Source organism: Carcharodon carcharias, chromosome 33 (assembly GCF_017639515.1).
Source record: "Carcharodon carcharias isolate sCarCar2 chromosome 33, sCarCar2.pri, whole genome shotgun sequence".
NCBI classification, from domain to species: Eukaryota; Metazoa; Chordata; class Chondrichthyes; order Lamniformes; family Lamnidae; genus Carcharodon; species Carcharodon carcharias.
The window spans coordinates 9,762,421-9,785,154 of record NC_054499.1 but is presented as its reverse complement, the minus strand read 5'-3'; the positions used below and the strand labels follow the sequence as shown (position 1 = coordinate 9,785,154).

General features: G+C 49.0%; 1 protein-coding gene across 3 annotated transcripts; it reads left to right on the top strand.

The window, feature by feature from the left end:
* The first annotated feature begins 10,572 nt into the window (after window positions 1–10,572).
* Window positions 10,573–21,142, top strand: LOC121272316. Of its 3 annotated transcripts, none has more exons than XM_041178924.1 (4): window positions 10,573–10,661; window positions 16,608–16,973; window positions 18,822–19,069; window positions 21,029–21,142. In XM_041178924.1, the coding sequence occupies exons 1-3, from the start codon at window positions 10,604–10,606 to the stop codon at window positions 19,040–19,042; spliced, it is 645 nt and encodes a 214-aa protein (XP_041034858.1). In that variant the 5' UTR covers window positions 10,573–10,603; the 3' UTR covers window positions 19,043–19,069; window positions 21,029–21,142. The 3 variants fall into 3 exon arrangements, with proteins under 3 accessions (XP_041034858.1, XP_041034855.1, XP_041034856.1); XM_041178921.1 differs by having other exon boundaries at window positions 20,869–21,142; XM_041178922.1 differs by lacking the exon at window positions 21,029–21,142 and adding an exon at window positions 20,319–20,524.
* Window positions 21,143–22,734: the final 1,592 nt, after the last annotated feature.

The window sequence follows — 22,734 nt, the reverse complement described above, 5'->3', positions numbered from 1 at the left end:
GATAATGAAAACTTATACATGGGAATAACCTAAAGATAATCTTTGAAGATTTCAAGTGATGGGGACTATTTCCTTTGGAGCTGGACAACATTTAGGCTTGGGCTGACAAACGGCAAGTAACATTAGCGCCACACAAGTGCCTGGCAATGACCATTTCAACAAGAGAGAATCTATCCATCTCTCCTTGGCATTTAATGGCATTTCCATCTCTGAATCCCCCCACTATATGGAATACTCTCCACTTGGCTAGATGAGTGCAGCCAGCTCCAAAAACACTTAAGAAACTTGACATCATCCGGGACGATTCAGTCAGCTTGAATGGCATCCCAAACACCACCTTCAACATTAACTCCCTCTGCCACAGACACACAGCGGCAGCAGTGCGTACCATATATAAAATGCACTAAAGCAACTCACTAAGGCTCCCTTGACAGCACACTCCAAGTCTGCAACCTCTACTGTCATAATATGCCCTTAAGGGATGATAAGCGGGGTTGATGGAGATCTTAAACCCATTGTGAAAGGTAAATTTAAAGAGTAAGTGGAAAACTGGTGAGGTGATTGTTGGAGTAGTGGAAAAATTGCCCATTGCAGGGGTTCAATTTATTTTAGGTGATGACGTAGCTGGGTCACAGAGGTGGGTGATGCCTACAGTAGTTGAGCAGCCTGTGGCAGCACTTTCAACAGAAAGAACATCCTGCATTGTTTCCAGATTGTGTGGTAACAAGATCACAAGCTCACAGGTTGAAACAGGAAGAAGAGGAAGTTAAAAGGCAAGGACAAGGTGTTAAAGCTCAATTAGCTGATACTGCCTTTGATAACATTTTTCAGGAAGAGAGAATGGAAGAGAATTCAGGTGAAGTGTTTAGCTCAAGGCAGTTGGTAGAGCTACAGCAAAATGATCCATGAATAAAGCAGTTATGTCAGACAGCTTACTCAGAAACAGAGGCAGAATGTATTCCAGAATGTTATTACTTTAAGGGTAACGTGTTAATGAGGAAGTGGTGACTGTATCAAGTTTCAGCAGGTGAAAAATGGAAGGACATGCATCAGATTGTTAGACTGTCTAGCTGTACAAATGAGATACTGAGAATAGCACATGAAATTCCAATAGGGGGACATTTAGGAATTATAAAAACACAGGGGAAAATACAGAAACATTTTTATTGGCCTGGATTGCATAGAGATGTAGTCAAATTCTGTAGAACATGTCACACATCAGTTGATAGGGAAAGCACAAGCAGTGATTAAGCCGACACCTTTAATTCCAATTCAAGCATTTGAAGAACCTTTTACTAGGGTTATTATTGATTGTGTAGGACCCCTCCCTAAGACTAAAAGTGGAAATCAGTACAAGCTGACAATAATGGATGTGTCTACAAGGTTTCCAGAAGCTATACCTTTGAGAAATATTACAGCAAAGAGAACTGTGGAAGAGTTGACTAAATTTTTTTTACAAGATATGGCTTGCTAAAAGAAAAACAATCAGATCAGCGTTCAAATGTCACGTGGCAGCTGTTTAAGGAAGTAATGAACAGTCTGGGGATAAAACAGTTTAAGTCAACAGCTTACCATCCTGAATCACAAGGGGCTTTGGAAAGATGGTATCAAACTTTAAAAACCATGATGAGGGTTTATAGTCAGCATTATCCACAGGACTGGGTTGGGGAATTCCATTTTTGTTATTTGCTTTTAGGAATGGCCCTAAAAGGAATGGATTTAGTCCTTTTGAATTAGTCTATTTTTTTGATCCTTCACAGGATGAGGGCTTCGCTGGCTGGGCCAGCATTTATTGCCCATTCCTAATTGCCCCTTGAGAAGGTGGTGGTGAGATGCTACCTTCTTGAACCGCTGCAGTCCATGTGGTGTAGGTACACCCACAGTGCTGTTAGGGAGGGAGTTCCAGGATTTTGACCCAGTGACAGTGAAGGAACGGCCGATGTATTTCCAAGTCAGGATGGTGAGTGGCTTGGAGAGGAACTTCTAGGTGGTGGTGTTCCCATATATCTGCTGCCCTTGTCCTTCTAGATGGTTATGGTCATGGGTTTGGAAGGTGCTGTCTAAGGAGCCTTGGTGAATTCCTGCACTGCATCTTGTAGATGGTACACACTGCTGCTACTGTGCATTGGTGGTGGAGGGAGTGAATGTTTGTGGATGGGGTGCCAATCAAGCGGGGCTGCTTTGTCCTGGATAGTGTCAAGCTTCTTGAGTGTCGTGGGTGCTGCATTCATCCAGGCAAATGACTTGTGTCTTGTAGATGGTGGACAGGCTTTGGGGAGTCAGGAGGTGAGTTACTCATCACAGGATTCCTAGCCTCTGACCTGCTCTTGTAGCCACAGTATTTATATGACTGGTCCAGTTCAGTTTCTGGTCAATGGTAACCCCCTTGGATGTTGATAGTGGAGAATTCAGTGATGGTAGTATCATTGAATGCAAAAGGGCGATGGTTAGCTTCTCTATTGTTGGAGATGGTCATTGCCTGACACTTGTGTGGCACGAATGTTACTTGCCACTTGTCAGCCCAAGCCTGTATATTGTCCAGGTCTTGCTGCATTTGGACATGTTTCAGTATGTGAGGAGTCACGAATGGTTCTGAACATTGTGCAATCATCAGCGAACATCCTCACTTCTGACCTTATGATGGAAGGAAGGTCATTGATGAAGCAGCTGAAGATGGTTGGGCTGAGGACACTACCCTGAGGAACTCCTGCAGTGATGTCCTGGAACTGAGATGACTGACCTCCAACAACCACAACCATCTTCCTTTGTACTAGGTATGACTCCAACCAGAGGAAAGTTTTCCCCCTGATTCCCATTGACCCCAGTTTTGCTAGGGCTCCTTGATGCCACACTCTGTCAATGCTGCCTTGATGTCAAGGGCAGTCACTCTCACCTCACCTCTGGAGTTCAGCTCTTTTGTCCATGTTTGGACCAACCCACATAGCCGGGTAGATGCCAGTGTTGTAGCTGTACTGGAACAGCTTAGGCAGGGGTGCAGCCAGTTCTGGAGCACAAATCTGCAGTATTATTGCCGAAATATTGTCACTCCTACTGATACTGTCATGGACAGATGCATCTGCGGCAGGCAGGTTGGTGAGGATGAGTTCAAGTATGTTTTTCTCTCTTGTTGGTTCTCTCACCACCTGCCACAGACCCAGTCTAGCATTTGCAGTATCCAGTGCCTTCAGCTACTTCTTGACATTATGTGGCGTAAATTGGATTAGTTGAAGACTGGCATCAGTGATGCTGGGGCCCTCTGGAGGAGGTCGAGATGGACTCAACACTTCTGGCTGAAGATTGTTGCAAATGCTTCAGCCTTATCTTTTGCACTGATGTGCTGGTCTCCCCTATCATTGAGGTGGGGATATTTGTGGAGCCTCCTCCTCCCGTGAGTTGTTTAATTGTCCAGCACCGTTCATGATTGTATGAGGCAGGACTGCAGAGCTTAGATCTGATCCGTTGGTTGTGGGGTCGCTTATCCCTGTCTATCACTTGCTGCTTATGCTGTGTTATAGCTTCACTAGGTTGACACCTCATTTTTAGGTATGCCTGTTGCTGCTCCTGACATGCCCTCCTGCACTCTTCATTGAACCAGGGTTGATCCCCTGGCTTGATGGTAATGGTAGAGTGGAGGATATGCTAGGCCATGAGGTTACAGATTGTGTTCAAATACAATTCTGCTGCTGCTGATGGCCCACAGAGCCTCATGGATGCCCAGTCTTGAGTTGCTAGATCTGTTTGAAATCTATCCCATTTAGCACGGTAGTAGTGCCACACAACATGATGGAGGGTATCCTCAATGTGAACGCAGGAAGTTGTCTCCACAACGACTGTGCGGTGGTCACTCCTACTGATACTGTCATGGACAGATGCATCTGCGGCAGGCAGGTTGGTGAGGATGAGTTCAAGTATGTTTTTCTCTCTTGTTGGTTCTCTCACCACCTGCCACAGACCCAGTCTAGCATTTTGGACTCAGCCAGCTCGGTCAGTAATGGTGCTCCCGAGCCACTCTTGGTGATGGACATTGAAGTCCCCACCCAGAGTACACTCTGTGCCCTTACCATCCTCAGTGCTTTCTCCAAGTGGTGTTCGACATGGAGGAAGCACTGATTCATCAGCTTAGGGAGGGTGGTACATGGTAATCAGCAGGAGATTTCCTTGCCCATGTTTGACCTGATGCCATGAGACTTCATGGGTCCAGAGTCGATGTTGAGGACTCCCAGGGCAACTCCCTCCTGACTGTATACCACTGTGCCACCACCTCTGCTGGGTCTGTCCTGCCGGTGGGACAGGACATACCCAGGGATGGTGATGGTGATGCCTGGGACATTATCTGTAAGATATGATTCCATGAGGATGACAGATCTCCCAATTTTGGCACTAGCCCCTATATGTTAATAAGGAGGACTTTGCAGGGTCGACAGGGCTGAGATTGCTGTTGTCGCTTCTGGTGTGGTGCCAGTTCCATTCCTTTTTTGAGGCTTTGTAGCGGCTTAATACAACTGAGTGTCTTGCTGGGCCATTTCAGAGGGCATTTAAGAATCACGTGGGCCAGACCAGGTAAGGACAGCAGATTTCCTTCCCTAAAGGGCACTAGTGAACCAAATGGGTTTTGACAACAATTGATGGTTTCAACAATGGTTGTGGGTTCGAACCCTGGTCCCCAGAGCATTAAGCTGGGTCTCTGAATTACTAGTCCAGTGACAATATCACTACACCACTACTGCCTCCCCTATGGTCATGAAGTAAGGGGACCACTAAAGTTTATTCATGAGGAATTGGTGGGTCAGAATTCGGAAACTACTCTCCTGGATTATGTATCAAACTTCAGAGAACGATTGAACTGGGCATGTGAATTGGCTAGGGAACATTTAAAGATATCACAGCAAGTGATGAAAAAGTGAAGGCAGATAAATCCACAGCTCATAGTTTTGTGAAAGGAGAATGAAAGGTTATGTGTCAAGAGAAGGCCATGTAGATTTAATAGGAGTGTGTGAAAAGCCTTAATGAAGCATCCAACATTTGTGCATCAGTCTAATGTCTTACAGAACTGAAGATGGGGAAAAGGCCATTTGGAATTCCATTGTCCAGGTATTGTTCATTTGTGGAGTCTGTTTTAAATGTAAAATCTATTTTTGGATAGTTGCCTTAAAGGGAGTTTAACTGGGAGTCAGGTTAATTAGGAACTTTAGAGGTTATTATAATGGTAACTGTAGTCTGATGTATGTGCTTGAAATATTTTATTTTGTTAATAAATATTTTAATTTAATTTTTAAAAATCTCTAAAGGTCTTGATGGACTTTTTACTTCTGTATTCAGTGCAAGCATTTCGTAATAAATATAAATTGCAAAACCGTTGCGGTAGCACGAGAAAGTTTACCTCATGGATTGGATCTGCCTGGCACACATCATCTGCCATAACTCCAAGACAGAATTTTTAAAATGATGATCTCAGAGAGGGCGTGAGGGAGGATTGGGGAGGAATAAGAGGAAGGGTTAGGGGAAATGGGTGGATGGTGCCGGGAAACCTTGGGGGAAGGAAGTCAGAAAGGGTAAGGGATGTGAAAAGTGAATAGAAAATCTCCATCACGGTGACGAAGGAGGCCAGGATCTCCACACAGGTATTTTTTTGAGGGGAGGGTGGATGGGGCAAAGAAGTGGGGTGTAAGGAAAGATAAACAAACATTCTTACATTTCTATATCGCCTTTCACAACCTCAGGACATCCCAAAGCGCTTTACAGCCAATTTAATACCTTTTCGCGTTTAGTCATTGATGTAATGTAGGAAATATGGCAGCCAAATTGCACACAACAAACTCCCACAGACAGCAATGGGATATTGACCGGGCAATCTGTTTTACTGATGTTGTTTGAGGATATCTCTCATTCTTCTAAACTCCAATGAGTGTAGGCCCAACCTGCTCAACCTTTCTTCATAATAATGAGGATCATGAAAGAAGGGCCCTAGAGTAATTGATTTAAAAGGTTTAATTTAAAGGGATAAGTCATGGCAGGAGAGCTCAAAGCCGTGGTGTGCTCTTCGTGCTCCATGTGGGAAGCCGGGAACATCCCGGACCCTGGATGCCCAAGACCAGCATGTATGTAGGAAGTGTGTCCAGCTGCAGCTCCTGGAAGCTCGGGTTTCAGAGCTGGAACGGTGGCTGGGAACACTGTGGGCATCTGGGAGGCTGAGAGCATTGTGGATAGAATGTTTATAAAGGTAGTCACACCACAGCTGAAGGGACTTGAGGAAGGAAGGGAATGGGTGACTACCAGGCAGTCCAAGAGAAACAGGCAGGTAGTTCAGGAGTCCCCTGGGGTCCTGCTCGCAAATTGGTATTCCGTTTTGGAGGCTGATGGTTCCTCCAGGGAGTGCAGACAGAGTCAAGCTTCTGGCACCATAAGCAGCCTGTCTGTACAGGAGGGGAGGAAGAGAGGAAAAGCAATAGTAATAGAGGATTCTATAGTCAGGGGAACAGATAGGTGCTACTGTGGCCGTCAACATGACTCCAGGAAGGTGTGTTGCCTCCCTGGTGCCAGGGTCCGGGATGTCACTGAACGGCTGCAGGGCATCCTGAAGGGGGAGGGTGATAAGGTAGATGTCAAGGTACAAGTTGGTACCAATGACATAGGTAGAAAGAGGGATGAGATCTTGCCTTAAGAATTCAGGGAGTTAGGCAGTAGACCAAAAAGCAAGACCTCTTGGGTTGTAATCTCTGGATTACTCACAGTGCCAAGTGCTAATGAGCTCAGAAATAGGAGAATAGTGCAGACGAATACGTGGCTTAAGAGTTGGAGCAGGGGGGAGGGTTTTAGATTCCTGGATCACTGGGACCGTTCCTGGGGAAGGTGGGACCTGTACAAGCAGGACAGTCTACATCTGAACCAGAGCAGGACTAACATCCTTGCTGGGCGGGTTTGCTAGTGCTGTTTGGAGGAGTTTAAACTAATTCGGCAGGGGAGGGGACACAGAATGTTAGTAGAATAGGGGCACATCATAATACAGTAAAACAATCAAGTCAGGGGGAGTACAGCTACATTAAATTTCAAGGGAGTAAGGCAAGGGGTATTACAGGTAAAATGGATGAGTTAAGGGTAAGGATTGACATGCGGAATTGTGATATAGTAGCCATCACTGAGACATGGTTGAGGGAGGGGCAGCATTGGCAGCTCAACATTCCGAGATATAGAATCTTCAGGCGAGACAGCAGAGGGAGTAGAAGAGGAGGAGGTGTTGCATTATTAGTTAAGGAGTCAGTTACTGCAGCAAGGAGAGATGATATCTTGGAGGGGGCATCGAATGAATCTTTGCGGGTCGAGCTTAGGAATAAAAAAGGGGCAGCCACATTGTTAGGTGTTTATTATAGACCCCCAGATAGTCGATGGGAAATTGAGGAGCAAATATGTGCACAATTTGTGGAGGTGTGTAAAAACAATAACAATAAGGTGATTTCAACTTTCCCAACATTAATTGGCATAGACATAGTGTTAAGGGTTTGGATGGAGTGGATTTCTTGAAATGTCTACAGGAGAACTTTTTAGGTCAACACGTAGAGGGTCCAACAAGGGACGGTGCAGTGCTGGACCTAATTCTGGGGAATGAAGCCAGACAGGTGGCTGAGGTGGTGGTGGGGGAGCATTTTAGTGATAGCGAACACAACATGGTGCAATTTAAGCTTGTTATGGACAAAGAAATAGACAAGTTGCAAAAAAATGTTTTGGATTGGGAGGGAGGGAATTTTAGTAAAATAAGGCAGGATCTGGCCAAGGTAGACTGGGAACAGCTACTTGTGGGGAAATCTGCAGAAGAACAGTGACGGTGGGGGGAGGGTATGGTTCAAAAAGGAAATGGGGAGGGTACAGGCTCAACATGTTCCCTCTAGGATGATAGGAAGGAGTAACAAACCCAGAGAACCATGGATGACCAGAGATATTCAGGATACGATGAGAAGGAAAAGAGAGGCTTTTAGCAGGTACAAGGGAAGCAAATCAACGAAGGCATTAGTGGAGTACAGAAAGTGGAGGGTGGAGCTTAAGAAAGCAATTAGGAGAGCAAAGAGGGGATATGAGAAAGCTCTGGCTGGTAAAAGTAGGGAAAATCCCAAGATATTCCAAAAGTATATCGATGGGAAGAGGGTAACCGAGGAAAGAGTAGGGCCCATAAGGGACCGAGGGGGCAATCTATGGGTGGAGCCAGAGGATATCGGTAGAGTGTTGAACGAATACTTCACATCCGTCTTCACCCAAGAGAATGAAGATGAAGATATCGAACTCGGGGAGTGAGACTGCGAGGTTCTTGAGCAAATTGTTACAGGGAGTGACAAGGTATTGGAGGTGTTGGCCGGCTTAAAAGTGGACTAATCTCCAGGTCCAGATGATTTGTGTCCCAGACTGCTGAGGGAGGCAAGGGAGGAGATCACAGGGGCTCTGACCCAAATTTTTAATTCCTTTCTGGCCACGGGGGAGGTGCCAGAGGACTGGAGAACAGCCAATGTGGTTCCGCTATTTAAGAAGGGTTGTAGTGATAAGCCAGGGAACTACAGGCCAGTGAGTCTCACATCAGTGGTAGGGAAACAATTAGAGAAAATTCTGAAGGAGAGAATCTATCTCCACTTGGAGAGGCAAGGTTTAATCAGGGATAGTCAGCATGGCTTTGTCAGAGGGAGGTCAGGCCTAACAAATTTGATTGAATTTTTTGAGGAGGTGACCAGGTGTGTAGGTGAGGGTAGTGCAGTTGATGTAGTTTATAAGGATTTCAGCAAAACCTTTGACAAGGTCCCACATGGGAGACTTATAAAGGAGGCAAATGCACATGGGATACAGGGTAATTTGATAAGGTGGATTCAAAATTGGCTTAGTTGTAGGGGACAGAGGGTGATGTCAGAAGGATGCTTTAGTGACTGGAAGCCAGTGTCCAGTGGTGTACCACAGGGATCTGTGCTCGGTCCCCTATTATTCATCATTTATATAAACGACATAGATGACTATGTAGGGGGTAGGATTAATAAGTTTGCGGATGACACAAAGATTGGCCGGGTGGTTAACAGTGAGGTTGAGTGTCTTGGGCTACAAAAAGATACAGATGGGATGGTCAAATGGGCAGAAAAGTGGCAGATGGAATTTAACCCTGAAAAGTGTGAGGTGATACACTTTGGAAGGAGTAATTTGGCAAGCAAGTACTCAATGATCGGCATAACACCAAGAAGTTCTGAGGAACAAAGGGACCTTGGCATGTGTGTCCATAAATCTCTGAAGGCAGAGGGGCATGTTAGTGGGGTGGTGAAAAAAGCATATGGGACACGTCTTTATCAACTGAGGCATAGATTACAAAAGGAGATCATGTTGGAGTTGTTTAGAACCTTAGTGAGGCCACAGCTGGAGTACTGTGTGCAGCCACATTATAGGAAGGATGTGATTGCACTGGATGGGGTGCAGAGGAGATTCACCAGGAGGTTGCCGGGTCTTAAGGAGTTGAGTTACAGGGAAAGATTAAACAGATTAGGACTTTATTCCTTAGAGCGTAGAAGGATGAGGGGAGATTTGGTAGAAGTTTACAAAATTATGAGGGGTATAGACAGAGTAAATGTGAGTAGGTTCTTTCCACTTAGATTAGGAGAGATAAACACGAGAGGACATGGCTTTAGGGTGAAAGGGGAAAGGTTTAGGGGGAACATTAGGGGGAAATTCTTCACTCAGCGAAAGGTGAGAGTGTGGAACAAGCTGCCATCTGATGTGGTAAATGCGGGCTCACTCTTAAGTTTTAAGAATAAATTGGATAGATACATGGATGGGAGAGGTCTGGAGGGTTATGGACTGGGTGCAGGTCAATGGGATTAGCGGAATAATATTTCGGCACAGACTAGAAGGGCCGAATGGCCTGTTTTCTGTGCTGTGGTGTTCTATGGTTCTATGTTGCCTGGGATGAAACATTTAAGTTATGAAGAGAGGTTGGATGGACTTGGGTTGTTTTTGTTGGAGCAGAGAAGACTGAGGGGTGACCTGATTGAGGTGTACAAGATTATGCGGGGCATGGACAGGATGGATAGGGAGCAGCTGTTCCCCTTAGTTGAAGGGTCAGTCACGAGGGGACATAAGTTCAAGGTGAGGGGCAGGAGGTTTAGGGGGGATGTGAGGAAAAACTTTTTTTACCCAGAGGGTGGTGACGGTCTGGAACGCGCTGCCTGGGAGGGTGGTGGAGGCGGGTTGCCTCACATCCTTTAAAAAGTACCTGGATGAGCACTTGGCACATCATAACATTCAAGGCTATGGGACAAGTGCTGGTAAATGGGGTTAGATAAGTAGGTCAGGTGTTTCTCACGTGTCGGTGCAGACTCGATGGGCCGCAGGGCCTCTTCTACACTGTGTAATTCTGTGAAGCAAACCCCCTTCATACCAGGAATTCAACCTAGTGAACCTTCTCTGAAATGTTTCAAATGAAACGTAAGGGGTTTATCCAGGGAATTTTTTCTGTAAACTTCCGATTGCAAAAAATTAGTCATGGGGGATTTCTTAACGACAGGGAGTTCAGAGGAAATATCTAGAATGATTAAGAAAATCACTGTCACAGTTTACATCAGCTCAGTAGCAGTGTTATCAGAGCAGCATGGAGATCGTCAAACTGGGTCTTGTCCTTATGCTTTTCACTGGGATGACTGGGGCAGGTAAGTGACACTCCTCTGGTATATCAAGTAGAGAGTGGGTTATTGTCAATGCAGAGCACATTGTTGCTCGATGGTAGGTCCAGGATGGAAGAATGTGAGGGTCCTTGAGAAGGTGCAGAGGAGATTTACCAGGATGGTTCCAGGGATGGGGGGCATCAGTCACAAGGTTAGGTTGGAGAAGCTGGGGCTGCTCATCTTGGAGTAAAGGAGAGTGAGGGGAGACTGGTGGAGGCGCACGAGATTATGACAGGTTTAGATAAGGTCGGCAAAGAAAAGCTCTTCCCATCCGCTAATGGTACAAGATCTAGGAGAAACAGATTTTGGCGGGGGGGGGGGTGTGTGTGTGTGTGTGTGTGTGTGTGTGGTGGTGGTGCTTGTGGTGGTGGTTGTGGTGGTGGTGGTGGTGGTGTGAGGAAGAACTTTTTTTAACTCAGCGAGCGGTAATGACCTGGAACTCACTGCCTACGAGCGGGGTGGAAGCGGAGACGATGAATGATTTCAAAAGGAAATTGGATGGGCGCTCGAGGGAAATAAACTCGCAGGGGATACGGGGATAGAGCGGGGGGGCGAATGGGACTGACTACAGAGAGCTGGCATGAACTCGATAGGCTGAATGGCCTCCTCCTGTGCAGTACTGATGCTATGACAAGGTAAGGGAATACATTATCAATAGTGGAATACTAAGAAGCGTAGTGGAACAGAGGGACCGAGCACGGCACAGACCTCTGAAGGTGGCAAGACAGGGAGATAAGATGATTAAGATGGCAAACGGGACACTTTCTGTTCATGGAAAATAAGGAAGGTTACGTTGGAACTGTCGTAAACACTTTCTAGACCCAGCTCGTGCACAGTGTACACTTCTGGTCACCCCCCCGACAGGAAGGAAGTGACTGTGCTAGCAAGGGTGCGGAGCAGATTTACAGAGGATGTTCCCAGGACCGGCGCATTTTGGCAGCGAGGAGAGATTGGAATAGGCTGGGGTTGTTTTCTTTGGAGCAGAGGAGGCCGAGTAGAGATTTAGTAAATGATGAGGGGGCCTTGATGGAGTGGACAAGGAATGACCTATTTCCCTTCAGCAGAGCACTCAGTAACCCAGAGAGTTAAACTAATTGGGAGAAGGTTTAGAGGGGAGTTGAGGATAAAACTCACTGCCTCAAAATGGTGACAGAGGCGGAAACCCTCGTCACATTTTAAGAAAAAAAATACTTGAATTCTGCACTTGAAATGCTGGAAGCCCACGGGCTGGAAAGTGAGATTAGGCTGGGCAGCTCCACCTCGCTGGCACAGGCGCGATGGGCTGAACGGCCTCCTTTCCGCGTTTCCGCTCCCCCCCAAGCAACCAGTTCGTCCGCGCTGCGCTGTCCATCCGCCGGGCAGCAGGGCAATTCAGGGCGGAGGGGGAGTGAGAGCAGGGGTGGGGATGGTGGCTGGGGGGTGGGGAGAGAGGGGCAGTGGCGGGGGTGGGGGGGGAGGGGGGTGGTGGAGGTGGGAAACAAACTCCATGAAGGCAATGAATCCCCAGCAAAGAGCTCCCAGCCGAGACAGGGGTCTGTAGAAAGAGAAGTGGCTGATCCTTAACCCAATCTTTGGTCCACTCCTCTCACTTCAAAGGGGGGGTCCCACCATCTCTCAACTTTCAGCGGTGGAGTGGGGGGGGTGGGGGGGGGGGGTCTTAGCAACGTAGCCTGGATGACGATTCTGATCTCTTGAGACCAGCTGCGATTGACCCTAGGGACTCCCAATGGTCTCAGACAGAAACTCGGAGAAACTCCGCAAACAGACGGATGTTGGGAGGGGGCTGGGGGGGAAGTTGCAGTGCAGCTCACAGCATCGAAGGAAGCTGGGGAGAGACTTTGGAAAGTTTTGAAAAGTTCCCCCCGCCCCCCCCCCCCCCCCGCCCTCACCACCACCACTTTCATTTTCCCAGTGGCGATAAGCAAACCAACAAAGAATCCTTTCAGTTCTGTTAAACCTCCCCCCCCTCACCACACACAGCCAATCCCCTGAATACAATGAGCAGCTTGATGAGTGACACCGGCGTTCTGGGGACTTTCCTCAGATTAAAAAGCCAAACACTGCAGACACTGAAGTAAAAACAGAAAACGCTGGAGAAAAAAAACCATCAGCACCCGCGCGGGGGAGAGAGAGAGAGAGAGAGAGAGAGAGAGAGAACATAGTTAACTTTTCGAGTCCGTATGACCCTTCTTCAGAGCTGAAGAGAAGGGCGATAAAATTTACACTGTTTAAGGTGGTGGGGGGGGGGGCAGGTGGAGCTGGACAGAAGGCCAGCGATAGGTGGGGGCAAAGGAGGGATTGACAAAGATGTCATGAACTGAAGGACAAAGGGATTGTTGACAGCGGTGGATCGTGCCAATAAAAAGCTGCTCATGGTGGCATGGAGCTAAGGAAAGCAGAATTGTGATTACAGCAGAACAAGGGGAGCAATTGTGTGAAAGAGCAACTTGGAACAAGTAACAGGACCGCCCTGTAAGGGGGGGGTGGGGTGGTGGGAAAGGGGCAGTGGTGGAGGGGAGACAAGGATAGAAAATGGGATTTAAAAAAAGGGAGAGAAAACGACGGATAAACGAATAAAAATAAAACAAGTGGGTAAAAAAAATGACTGCAGAAGAAAAGGGGATGATAAAAAAGGGGGTGGGGATGGAGGAGAGATTTGTAGCTGTTGAACTCAATATCCAGTCCGGAAGGCTGTAAAGTGCCTAGTCGGAAGGTGAGGTGCTGTCCCTCCGGTTTGCATTGGGCTTCACTGGAACAATACAGCAGGCCAAGGATGGACATGTGGGCATGAGAGCAGGGAGGAGTGTTGAAATGGCAAGCGACAGGGAGGTCTGGGTTATGCCTGCGGACAGACTGGTGGTGTTCCGCAAAGCGGTCACCCACTCTGCATTTGGTCTCTCTGATGTAGAGGAGACCACAATGCAGGGGGGGGCTTCCCTGTCCTGTGTGACTCAATAGAGGCCACCGGGGTGGGGTTGGGGTTGGGGCAGGGGGCCGTGGGGGGACACTAGATGGAATTTCGCCTCTAGTCTATAACACATAGAGCAGCCGCCCTCAACATTGTTCGCCTGTGGACCATTTAGACGAGGCAAGATGGGCCAGCTATCGGACCCACTTTTACATGTTACCCGCAAAAAAAAACAAAATTATAAATATTTCACTGCTTCTTTTGTGACTCAATGTGATAAATTTATGTGCATTTATTTTCTATGAAATATTATCAGCAAGTTATTAGTTCATGCCAGAAACGAAAGTGTGGGTATCCTCATGTTAAACATCAATACAAGAATCACAGAATCTCACAGTGCAGAAGAGGCCCTTCGGCCCATCGAGTCTGAACTGACACGTGAGAAACACCTGACCTACCTCCCTAATCCCATTTACCAGCACTTGTCCCATAGCCTTGAATGTTATGATGTGCCAAGTGCTCATCCAGGTACTTTTTAAAGGATGTGAGGCAACCCGCCTCCACCACCCTCCCAGGCAGCGCATTCCAGACCCTCACCACCCTCTGGGTAAAAAAAGCTTTTCCTCACATCCCCCCTAAACCTCCTGCCCCTCACCTTGAACTTATTTCCCCTTGTGACTGACCCTTCAACTAAGGGGAACAGCTGCTCCCTATCCACCCTGTCCATGTCCCTCATAATCTTGTACACCTCGATCAGGTCGCCCCTCAGTCTTCTCTGCTCCAACGAAAGCAACCCAAGTCCATCCAACCTCTCTTCGTAGCTTAAATGTTTCATCCCAGGCAACGTCCTGGTGAATCTCCTCAGAGAACCTGTTTATCTAAGACATCCTGAGGTGTGTCGCCAAAAACCAGTGACCGCAGCCCTCTCCGAGCAGCCTCAACGCGCTGCTAACCAAACAAACTCAGCCATGGCGTCCGCCCTGATGGCGAGACGACATTGCCGTTTTGGCCGTGGGGGGAGAGCTGGGTTCCGGCTGTGGCGACGTCACACCCGAGTGGCCGGTGGGGTTGGGGGGTTGGTTCCGGGGCGCCATGGTGCACGGCTCCGCCAGCGGCCAGCATCTTCAGCCAGCGGCCATGCCCACCCAGGACACCCGGGGGGCTTGCCAGCGGTCCTCAGACTGTGCCCCGAGAGCTCCAGCGGTGAAAGGGGCCGTTTGCAACCCCCCCCCCCCACTTCTACCGGCGTTCCACGTTCCCCAGCGCCCCGAGCCGACCGGCAGCCACTTAAGGTGCCACGGGCCGGCGTCCTAAAGCCGACAAAGCGCTTCGGTAGTTATCCAACAATAGGCAACCAACTCAGTCAGCGGCAAGACATCACAAACCAGGAAGCGGTCAGATAGCGATTTAGGTTCAGAGGCAGGAAAGATAACAAGCTTTTCAACCAAGAAATGATTCACAGGATTGATGAGAGATTATAGTTATCAGCAAAGATTGAACAGGCCCGGGGCTGTTCTCGTAGAAACCATAGCAAGCTTATGGCGCAGGGAAGAGACCCACTTGAAGAGCCAAGAAAAAGAGAAAGGGCCAAGGGGCTTTTACGATGCTTTGAAGATTATGAAAGGGCTCAACATGAGAGAGATGTTTCCACTTTTAGGGGAGGCCAGGACGAGGGGCCGCCAGTGTCAGATTTTTAATGGGACGCGGGTATCGCTGGCTGGACCCACCCCCACCACCCCCCCCCCCCCCACTTCCCTAGTTGCCCCCTTGAGACGCTGGTGGTGGTGAGCCGCCTTCTTGAACCGCTGCAGCCCGCGCGGTGTAGGAACCACCCGCACCGCTGTTCGGTAGGTCCGATCAGGGATCCAGGAGCAACTTCTTTACCCAGGGAGCGGGGAGGATGTGGAACTCGCAGTTGAGGTGAACAGTACCGATACATTTGAGGGGGAAGCTGGATAAACGCACGAGGGAGAAAGGGATAGAAGGATATGCTGATGGGGTGAGATGAAGAGGGGGCTGGGAGGACGGCTCGTGTGGTGCATAAAAATCAGCACGGAGAGAGTGGGCCCAATGGCCTGTTTCTCTGCTGGAAATTCAATGTAACAACCTAACTTTACTTCCTCTGATGGAGTGAGGGAAGCTGGGGTTTGAATGTCCCTGGGAGGGCCACAGAGGTTGGGCTACAATGTCAGGCAGTACCAGCTATTAAATGCCTGTAACACTACAGAGGCATCAGCACTGCTCTGCAGCCTGTGGGGGGGTGGGGGGAGGCGGGGGAAGGAGTGGGGGAGGGAGGGCAAGGGGGAGGTATTGGAGGACATTTAAAGAAGTCACAGTAACGACAACGGACAAGGAGGGAGCCTGGGAAGGAGTTTGTTTGTCATCGAGGGGGTCACCCTCTGCAGTTCTCGTCCCTGGGTCAGAATGTCGTAGATTCAATCTACACTCGAGACCATCGAGTCTGGGTGGACTCCCCCAGGGCAGCACTGAGGAAGTGCTGGTCTGTCAGAAATACCGGCTTCTGGATGAGATGTTAAACCCACGCCCTCGTAGATGGATGTCAAAGATTCCATAGCCACTACTTTGAAGAGCAGGGGAGAAACACCTGTTAAATCAATCCAAAGCCATGATGGATGAAACTAGACACAAATCCTTTTCTTGATTGGTGGTTTATCTGCAGAATGCAGCATTCCATATGTCTGCCTCCTACTTTCTAACAACCAGGTTCCTGGCATTCTCTCTTTATAAGTGCTCTAGGTACTTCATTAAACAATACCCTTCATCTCCAAATATTAATACTATAATTAATGTACCATTAAAAATTCAATGTATTGGATCGATATTTATCCCTCAATCAACATTAGGAATAACAGATTATCTGTTGCTGTAGTTGGGATCTTGCTATGCGCAAATTGGTTGCTGCATTTCCTACATTGCAACAGTGGGATAATTCGCACTGACTATGAGGGTTTGACAACAATGGTGATAAAATCCTTCTCACACCCCATCTCTGTCCCCTACAGCGCGTCTGACCTGCGGGGAGCGGCAGGTTAGAATCAAGGCCCGTTCCGGTGACGCCATCGATTTGCCCTGCCTGTTCACTTGGCACGGTGGGGCTCCCGGGGAGCACATGGTGGTGTGGCAGCTCAGAGGGGGAGAGCAGGACTCGCTGGTGTACGGCCGGGAGAGCCACTTGGAAAACCCGGAGCGGGGGCCCCGGTTCGGGAACAGGACGGAGCTGGAGCGGGGCTGGTTTGCAGAGGGAGACGCCACCCTGAGCCTGAGCAGCCTTGTCCTGAGTGACGGGGGACTGTACACCTGTCAGGTCACCACCATGAACCCGCACAGGAGGAAGGTGTGCGCAGAGGTGACATTAACCATCCAGAAAGGTGAGTGAAACCATTCAGCAGGAAATCCCCTCGTGAGCGGTTCTGTTGAATATTCACACCTCAAGCTTCGGACATTAGATAGGATGCAGAAAAGATTCATGACAGGGTTTTCCAGGGATGAGGTTACGTAGATGGATTGGAGAAGTTGGGACTGCTTTCCTTGGAGAAGAGAAGGTCGAGAGGTGATTTGATAGAGGGGTTCGAAATCATGAGGTGGGGGGGGGCGGTCTGGACAGAGCAGACAGGGAGAAACTGTTCCCATTGGTGGAAGGTTTGAGAACCAGATGGGGACACAGATTGGGAAAAGAAGCAATGCAGACATGGGGCAGAATCTTTTTCATGCAGTGAGCGGCTAGGATCTGGGACACGCAGCCTAGAGAGTGCGGTGGAGGCAGGACCCATCGAGGCCTTGGAGAGGTAGTTGAGTTATTATCTGAAAAGGAAGAATGCGCGGGGCTGCAGGAAGAAGGCAGGAGAATGGCTCATCCGGGGAACCAGTGTGCAGGCATGACGGGCCGAATGGCCTCCTTCTGCACTGTAATAATTCTGTGATCCTGTGAAAATTAAAATTCTCGTGTTTTGTTTTCAAATCCCTCCTCCCTATCTCTGTATCCACTCCCATTCCTTACAACCCTCCAGCTTCCCTGCGCTCCACCAAGTCTGACATTGAGCATTCTCGATTCCCATCGCTCCACCATTGGCACCTGCCTGGGGCCCTAGGCTCTGCAATTCCCTCCCGTGACCTCTCCACCTCTCTCTCTTTCTCTTTCTCCTTTACGATGCTCCTTAAAGCCGACCTCTTTGACCAATCTTTTGGCCACCTGACCCTAATATCTCCTGATGTGGCTCGGTGTCGAATATTGCCTGATAATTGGCCCCTGTGACGCTCCTTGAGGGACGTTTTACTGTTAAAGACGCTGAACAGATGCAAGTTCTGAGTGCGCTGAACAAGCCAGTTCAGGGGAAACTGTTCCCACCGGCGGAATGGTCGAGGGCCAGAGGGCACAGGTTTAAGGTGTTGCCAAAAGAAGCAACAGCAACATGAGGCAAAGCTTTTTTCCACAGTGAGCACTGAGGATCGGGAATGCAGTGCCTGAGGGTGTGGTGGAGGCAGGTTCAATCGTGCCTTTCAAATGGAAAATGGATAACTACCTGAAGAGAAAACAAATGGCAGGGCTACGAGGAAAAGGCCAGGGGCGGGGGGAGTGGGGCAAGAGGAGCTGCTTTAACAGAGAGTTAGCAGGAACGTGAGAGGCTGAATGACTTCCTTCTGTGCTGTCACCATGCGATAATATTGAAGACCGAGATCGATAGAGTTTTGGACACCCAAGGAAATAAGGGATAGGGTGTTAACTCACTTAATATGTTCCTGGAGTGAGGTGGAGCCAGTTTGTTTTCAACATAAGCTTATCCATAAAACCTAGTATAAGTGCAGACTGTGTTTCCTATCCACAGTTTCCCCTCAGTATAATATAAGTACAGACTACGTTTCCTGTCCACACAGTTTCCCCTCAGTATAAGTGCTGACTGCATTTCCCATCCCATACACAGAACTGTATGTCCGGCCCCATATACAGGTGGAAAGTGGTTCTTATATACATGCCTTAACCGTTCCCCAATTAGCATGAGCTGCTATTAATCGTAACTAAGTCATGCACTCAATCGTCACAAAATCTGTAACATTGACAACGGGAATAGTGCAGGTAGATGGAGCTGAGGCAGAAGATCAGCCATGATTGTATTGAACAGAGAAGCAGACTCGAGGGGCCGAATGGCCTACTGCTGCTCCCACTTCTGCCTGTGCTTCCCCTGCCATGAGAAAATTGACAGAATTCTCTACCTTTACAGGGCCAGGCACGGGGAATCACACAGGTGATCCCTCTGTCTCACAACAGCATCACCGTCAGGGGAATTCAACAACCGAGCGCTTGGAACTGGCTGCAGAGCGCGATCCACATCACGTGAAATTACATGGAGCCTGGAATGGGAGCAGCCGGAACCGAGCCCCCATTCCTTTGCTGTTTTCCCAAGTTCTGATCCTTCTGTTCCTGGTCCTCCAAGTCTGCTAATACCTTTGATTCTGAAGGGAATGGACAGTAAGTCGGAGCATCTCTTCAACAGGGACTGTTCATGATGGGGATAAACGGGGAGCTTTCTAATTTCACTGTGGCCCTCAAATGCTCGTAATCTAAACACAGGTTATCCTGAACATTGCCTTTTTTTCTTAAATCAACCTTTCACAGGATGTGTCAGTGGCATTCATTGCCCCTCCCTCGTTGCCCTCAGTTTGACACAATTGAGGGGGGGAGGTGGTCTTGCTAGACCACCTTTAGAAACCGTTAGCTGTGATTCTGTGATCGGACAGCACTTGATGAACAACCCTGAGTGCGCTAAGAATTACATTAATAGCAAATTTAAGATAATGAGTCAGGCTCACTTACCCTTGCTAGAAGCTACATATATTCATATGCAGAGACCTGTCCTCTGCAGGCAAAAGGAACATGTCCAGGCATTCTGTCTTTTTTGAATTAAATAAAAGCGTAGTGGATAAGGTGAGGGAGAGGTCGGTGGGGGGGGGGGGGGGGCGCAGCATTAATTTGCTGGTGCATTCTCTATGGCAACGCCTGGACCAAACAGAGTCAACTTCCAAACCAGTCATCACCCTTTTCTCACGCAGAATGAATTGTTGATCCCTTTGAAATTTGGCATCCTTGCATCTGTCCTGATGAGTGCAAGATGAAAAGCTTCGACATTATATCTCTTTTTTCAGTCGTACCCGAGTTGTCCAGATTATTAGTCCAAGCCTCTGGATTACTAGTCTAGATACATAACTAGACCCATCCCTTGAACGCACTGACCTCGAATGGGATACAGTTCCACGAGCACCTGCCACCCTCACCCGGCCCCAAGGGACTGCCAACCTCGTGCACGAGTCTATTCATGGCAAGTGGGCAAGGGTCAACTATTTGACTAAGTGGGGCGTCGCAGACAAGCCAGGTACTCTTCCCGTCTGTATCCAGGCAGGATTAACCAGGTCATTATTATTGCTTTGTGCTGTTGTTTTTTTTTTGGCTTGGGATCTTGCTGTGCCCCGAAAGGCTGCCACATTCCCTGCATTCCGACCCTTGCAAAAAGGTTCTGCTTGGGGCGTTCATCGCCCCCAATGGTTGGGGGGGGGGGGGTCCCGAGCTCATGCGAAAGGCGCGAGTTTTTTTTCTCTATCCGGCGAGCCGGAAATTGGCGACCGCTCTGCCCCTCGGGTGGTTAAGGCTCCACCTCGCATCCCTTCACCAGCTTCCCAAATCCGATTTATTTATATTTTGATTTGCTTTATTTCCGATGCAGTTCGGGCGCCGAACCTCACACTCGACTAACCCCGTGAAGCACTGGGACTGGCGCGCGTGGGAGTCGCGGGACATTGACGTGCCACCGTCCTGACGCTGACGCTGACGCTGACGCCGACGCAGCGCCGCCAATCTCTGTCCCGCAAACAGCGAAGCGACCAATCAGCAACGAGGCAGCGCCGCCTCTCCCCGCCCCTCAAACAGCGGCCAATCGGCGACAGGATGATCGGCTGGGGGGGGGGGGGGGGGGGGGGGGGGGAGGGGAAAATAAGGTCCGACCAATGGCAGTTGTGAGGAGGCGGAGCTATCAGCAGCGGCCGTCCCCCACGTGGGACAACCCATTTAAAGCATGCAACACCCAAATGATTGCGACCTTAGTGCATGAGTCTCCTCATACTGAGTTGACTATTTGACTAAGTGGGGCGTCGCAAACAAGCCAGGGAATCTTCCCGTCTGTATCCAGCAGGAGTCCCTGAACTTTATGGCAGGTCCCAAGCAGCGCCTCTTATTTATTAATTTATTTATTTATTTTGTTCATACAATTTTCGCAGCGTCGGAAGATCGGCTGAAAAAAAATTAATTTTTATCGCTGCGTTAGTTACTTTTCTGGAGCAGAAATCCAGGATGATTCCCTCGCTGAATAATGCAGTTATTCACTGGACAGTGAACAGGAGCGGGAATACTGACTGATTTCATCAATCAATCATGCAGGGATTGAGTGAAAAGTGACCAGGAGCAGGAATCCTGGCAGATTTGAACACTATGTACCCCAGTGACTCGCTCGCCTCCCTGCAATGAACTTAACCAGCAACACCCAGCAATCCTCTCCACGAATAAAGTTTTTTAAAAAACTCTCATGATGACATCTCTCCTCAATGTTGCTCTCTCCCTCCCTCCCTCATCTCTGCTCAATGTTGCTCCCTCCCTCCCTCATCTCTGCTCAATGTTGCTCCCTCCCTCTCTCATCTCTGCTCAATGTTGCTCTCTCCCTCCCTCCCTCATCTCTGCTCAATGTTGCTCTCTCCCTCCCTCATCTCTGCTCAATGTTGCTCTCTCCCTCCCTCCCTCATCTCTGCTCAATGTTGCTCCCTCCCTCCCTCATCTCTGCTCAATGTTGCTCCCTCCCTCTCTCATCTCTGCTCAATGTTGCTCTCTCCCTCCCTCCCTCATCTCTGCTCAATGTTGCTCTCTCCCTCCCTCCCTCATCTCTGCTCAATGTTGCTCCCTCCCTCCCTCATCTCTGCTCAATGTTGCTCCCTCCCTCTCTCATCTCTGCTCAATGTTGCTCCCTCCCTCTCTCATCTCTGCTCAATGTTGCTCTCTCCCTCCCTCCCTCATCTCTGCTCAATGTTGCTCTCTCCCTCCCTCATCTCTGCTCAATGTTGCTCCCTCCCTCCCTCATCTCTGCTCAATGTTGCTCTCTCCCTCCCTCATCTCTGCTCAATGTTGCTCTCTCCCTCCCTCCCTCATCTCTGCTCAATGTTGCTCCCTCCCTCCCTCATCTCTGCTCAATGTTGCTCTCTCCCTCCCTCATCTCTGCTCAATGTTGCTCTCTCCCTCCCTCATCTCTGCTCAATGTTGCTCTCTCCCTCCCTCATCTCTGCTCAATGTTGCTCTCTCCCTCCCTCATCTCTGCTCAATGTTGCTCTCTCCCTCCCTCATCTCTGCTCAATGTTGCTCTCTCCCTCCCTCATCGCTGCTCAATGTTGCTCTCTCCCTCCCTCATCTCTGCTCAATGTTGCTCTCTCCCTCCCTCATCTCTGCTCAATGTTGCTCTCTCCCTCCCTCCCTCATCTCTGCTCAATGTTGCTCTCTCCCTCCCTCCCTCATCTCTGCTCAATGTTGCTCTCTCCCTCCCTCATCTCTGCTCAATGTTGCTCTCTCCCTCCCTCATCTCTGCTCAATGTTGCTCTCTCCCTCCCTCCCTCATCTCTGCTCAATGTTGCTCTCTCCCTCCCTCATCTCTGCTCAATGTTGCTCTCTCCCTCCCTCATCTCTGCTCAATGTTGCTCTCTCCCTCCCTCCCTCATCTCTGCTCAATGTTGCTCTCTCCCTCCCTCATCTCTGCTCAATGTTGCTCTCTCCCTCCCTCATCTCTGCTCAATGTTGCTCTCTCCCTCCCTCATCTCTGCTCAATGTTGCTCTCTCCCTCCCTCATCTCTGCTCAATGTTGCTCTCTCCCTCCCTCATCTCTGCTCAATGTTGCTCTCTCCCTCCCTCATCTCTGCTCAATGTTGCTCTTTCTCTACCTCTCTGTACCTTGTTTTCCTCTCGCTCTCTCTCCCCTCCCTCACCCTCTTTTACTCCCTCACCCCTTCTCATTTTCCTCTCCGTCTGCCACCTCTCTTTCTCATTCTCTATTTCTCCCTACCTCATTCATCCTCTCTGCACTACCCCACCCCCCCACCCCCTCCGCC

What these genes read in the sequence shown, in the direction of transcription:
- LOC121272316 (XM_041178924.1), top strand. Translation starts at nt 10,604, where the DNA reads ATGGAGATCGTCAAACTGGGTCTTGTCCTTATGCTTTTCACTGGGATG. An exon ending in CACTGGGATGACTGGGGCAG is followed by an intron (nt 10,662 to 16,607) that starts GTAAGTGACACT and finishes TGTCCCCTACAG; the next exon opens with CGCGTCTGACCTGCGGGGAG. An exon ending in GACATTAACCATCCAGAAAG is followed by an intron (nt 16,974 to 18,821) that starts GTGAGTGAAACC and finishes CTACCTTTACAG; the next exon opens with GGCCAGGCACGGGGAATCAC.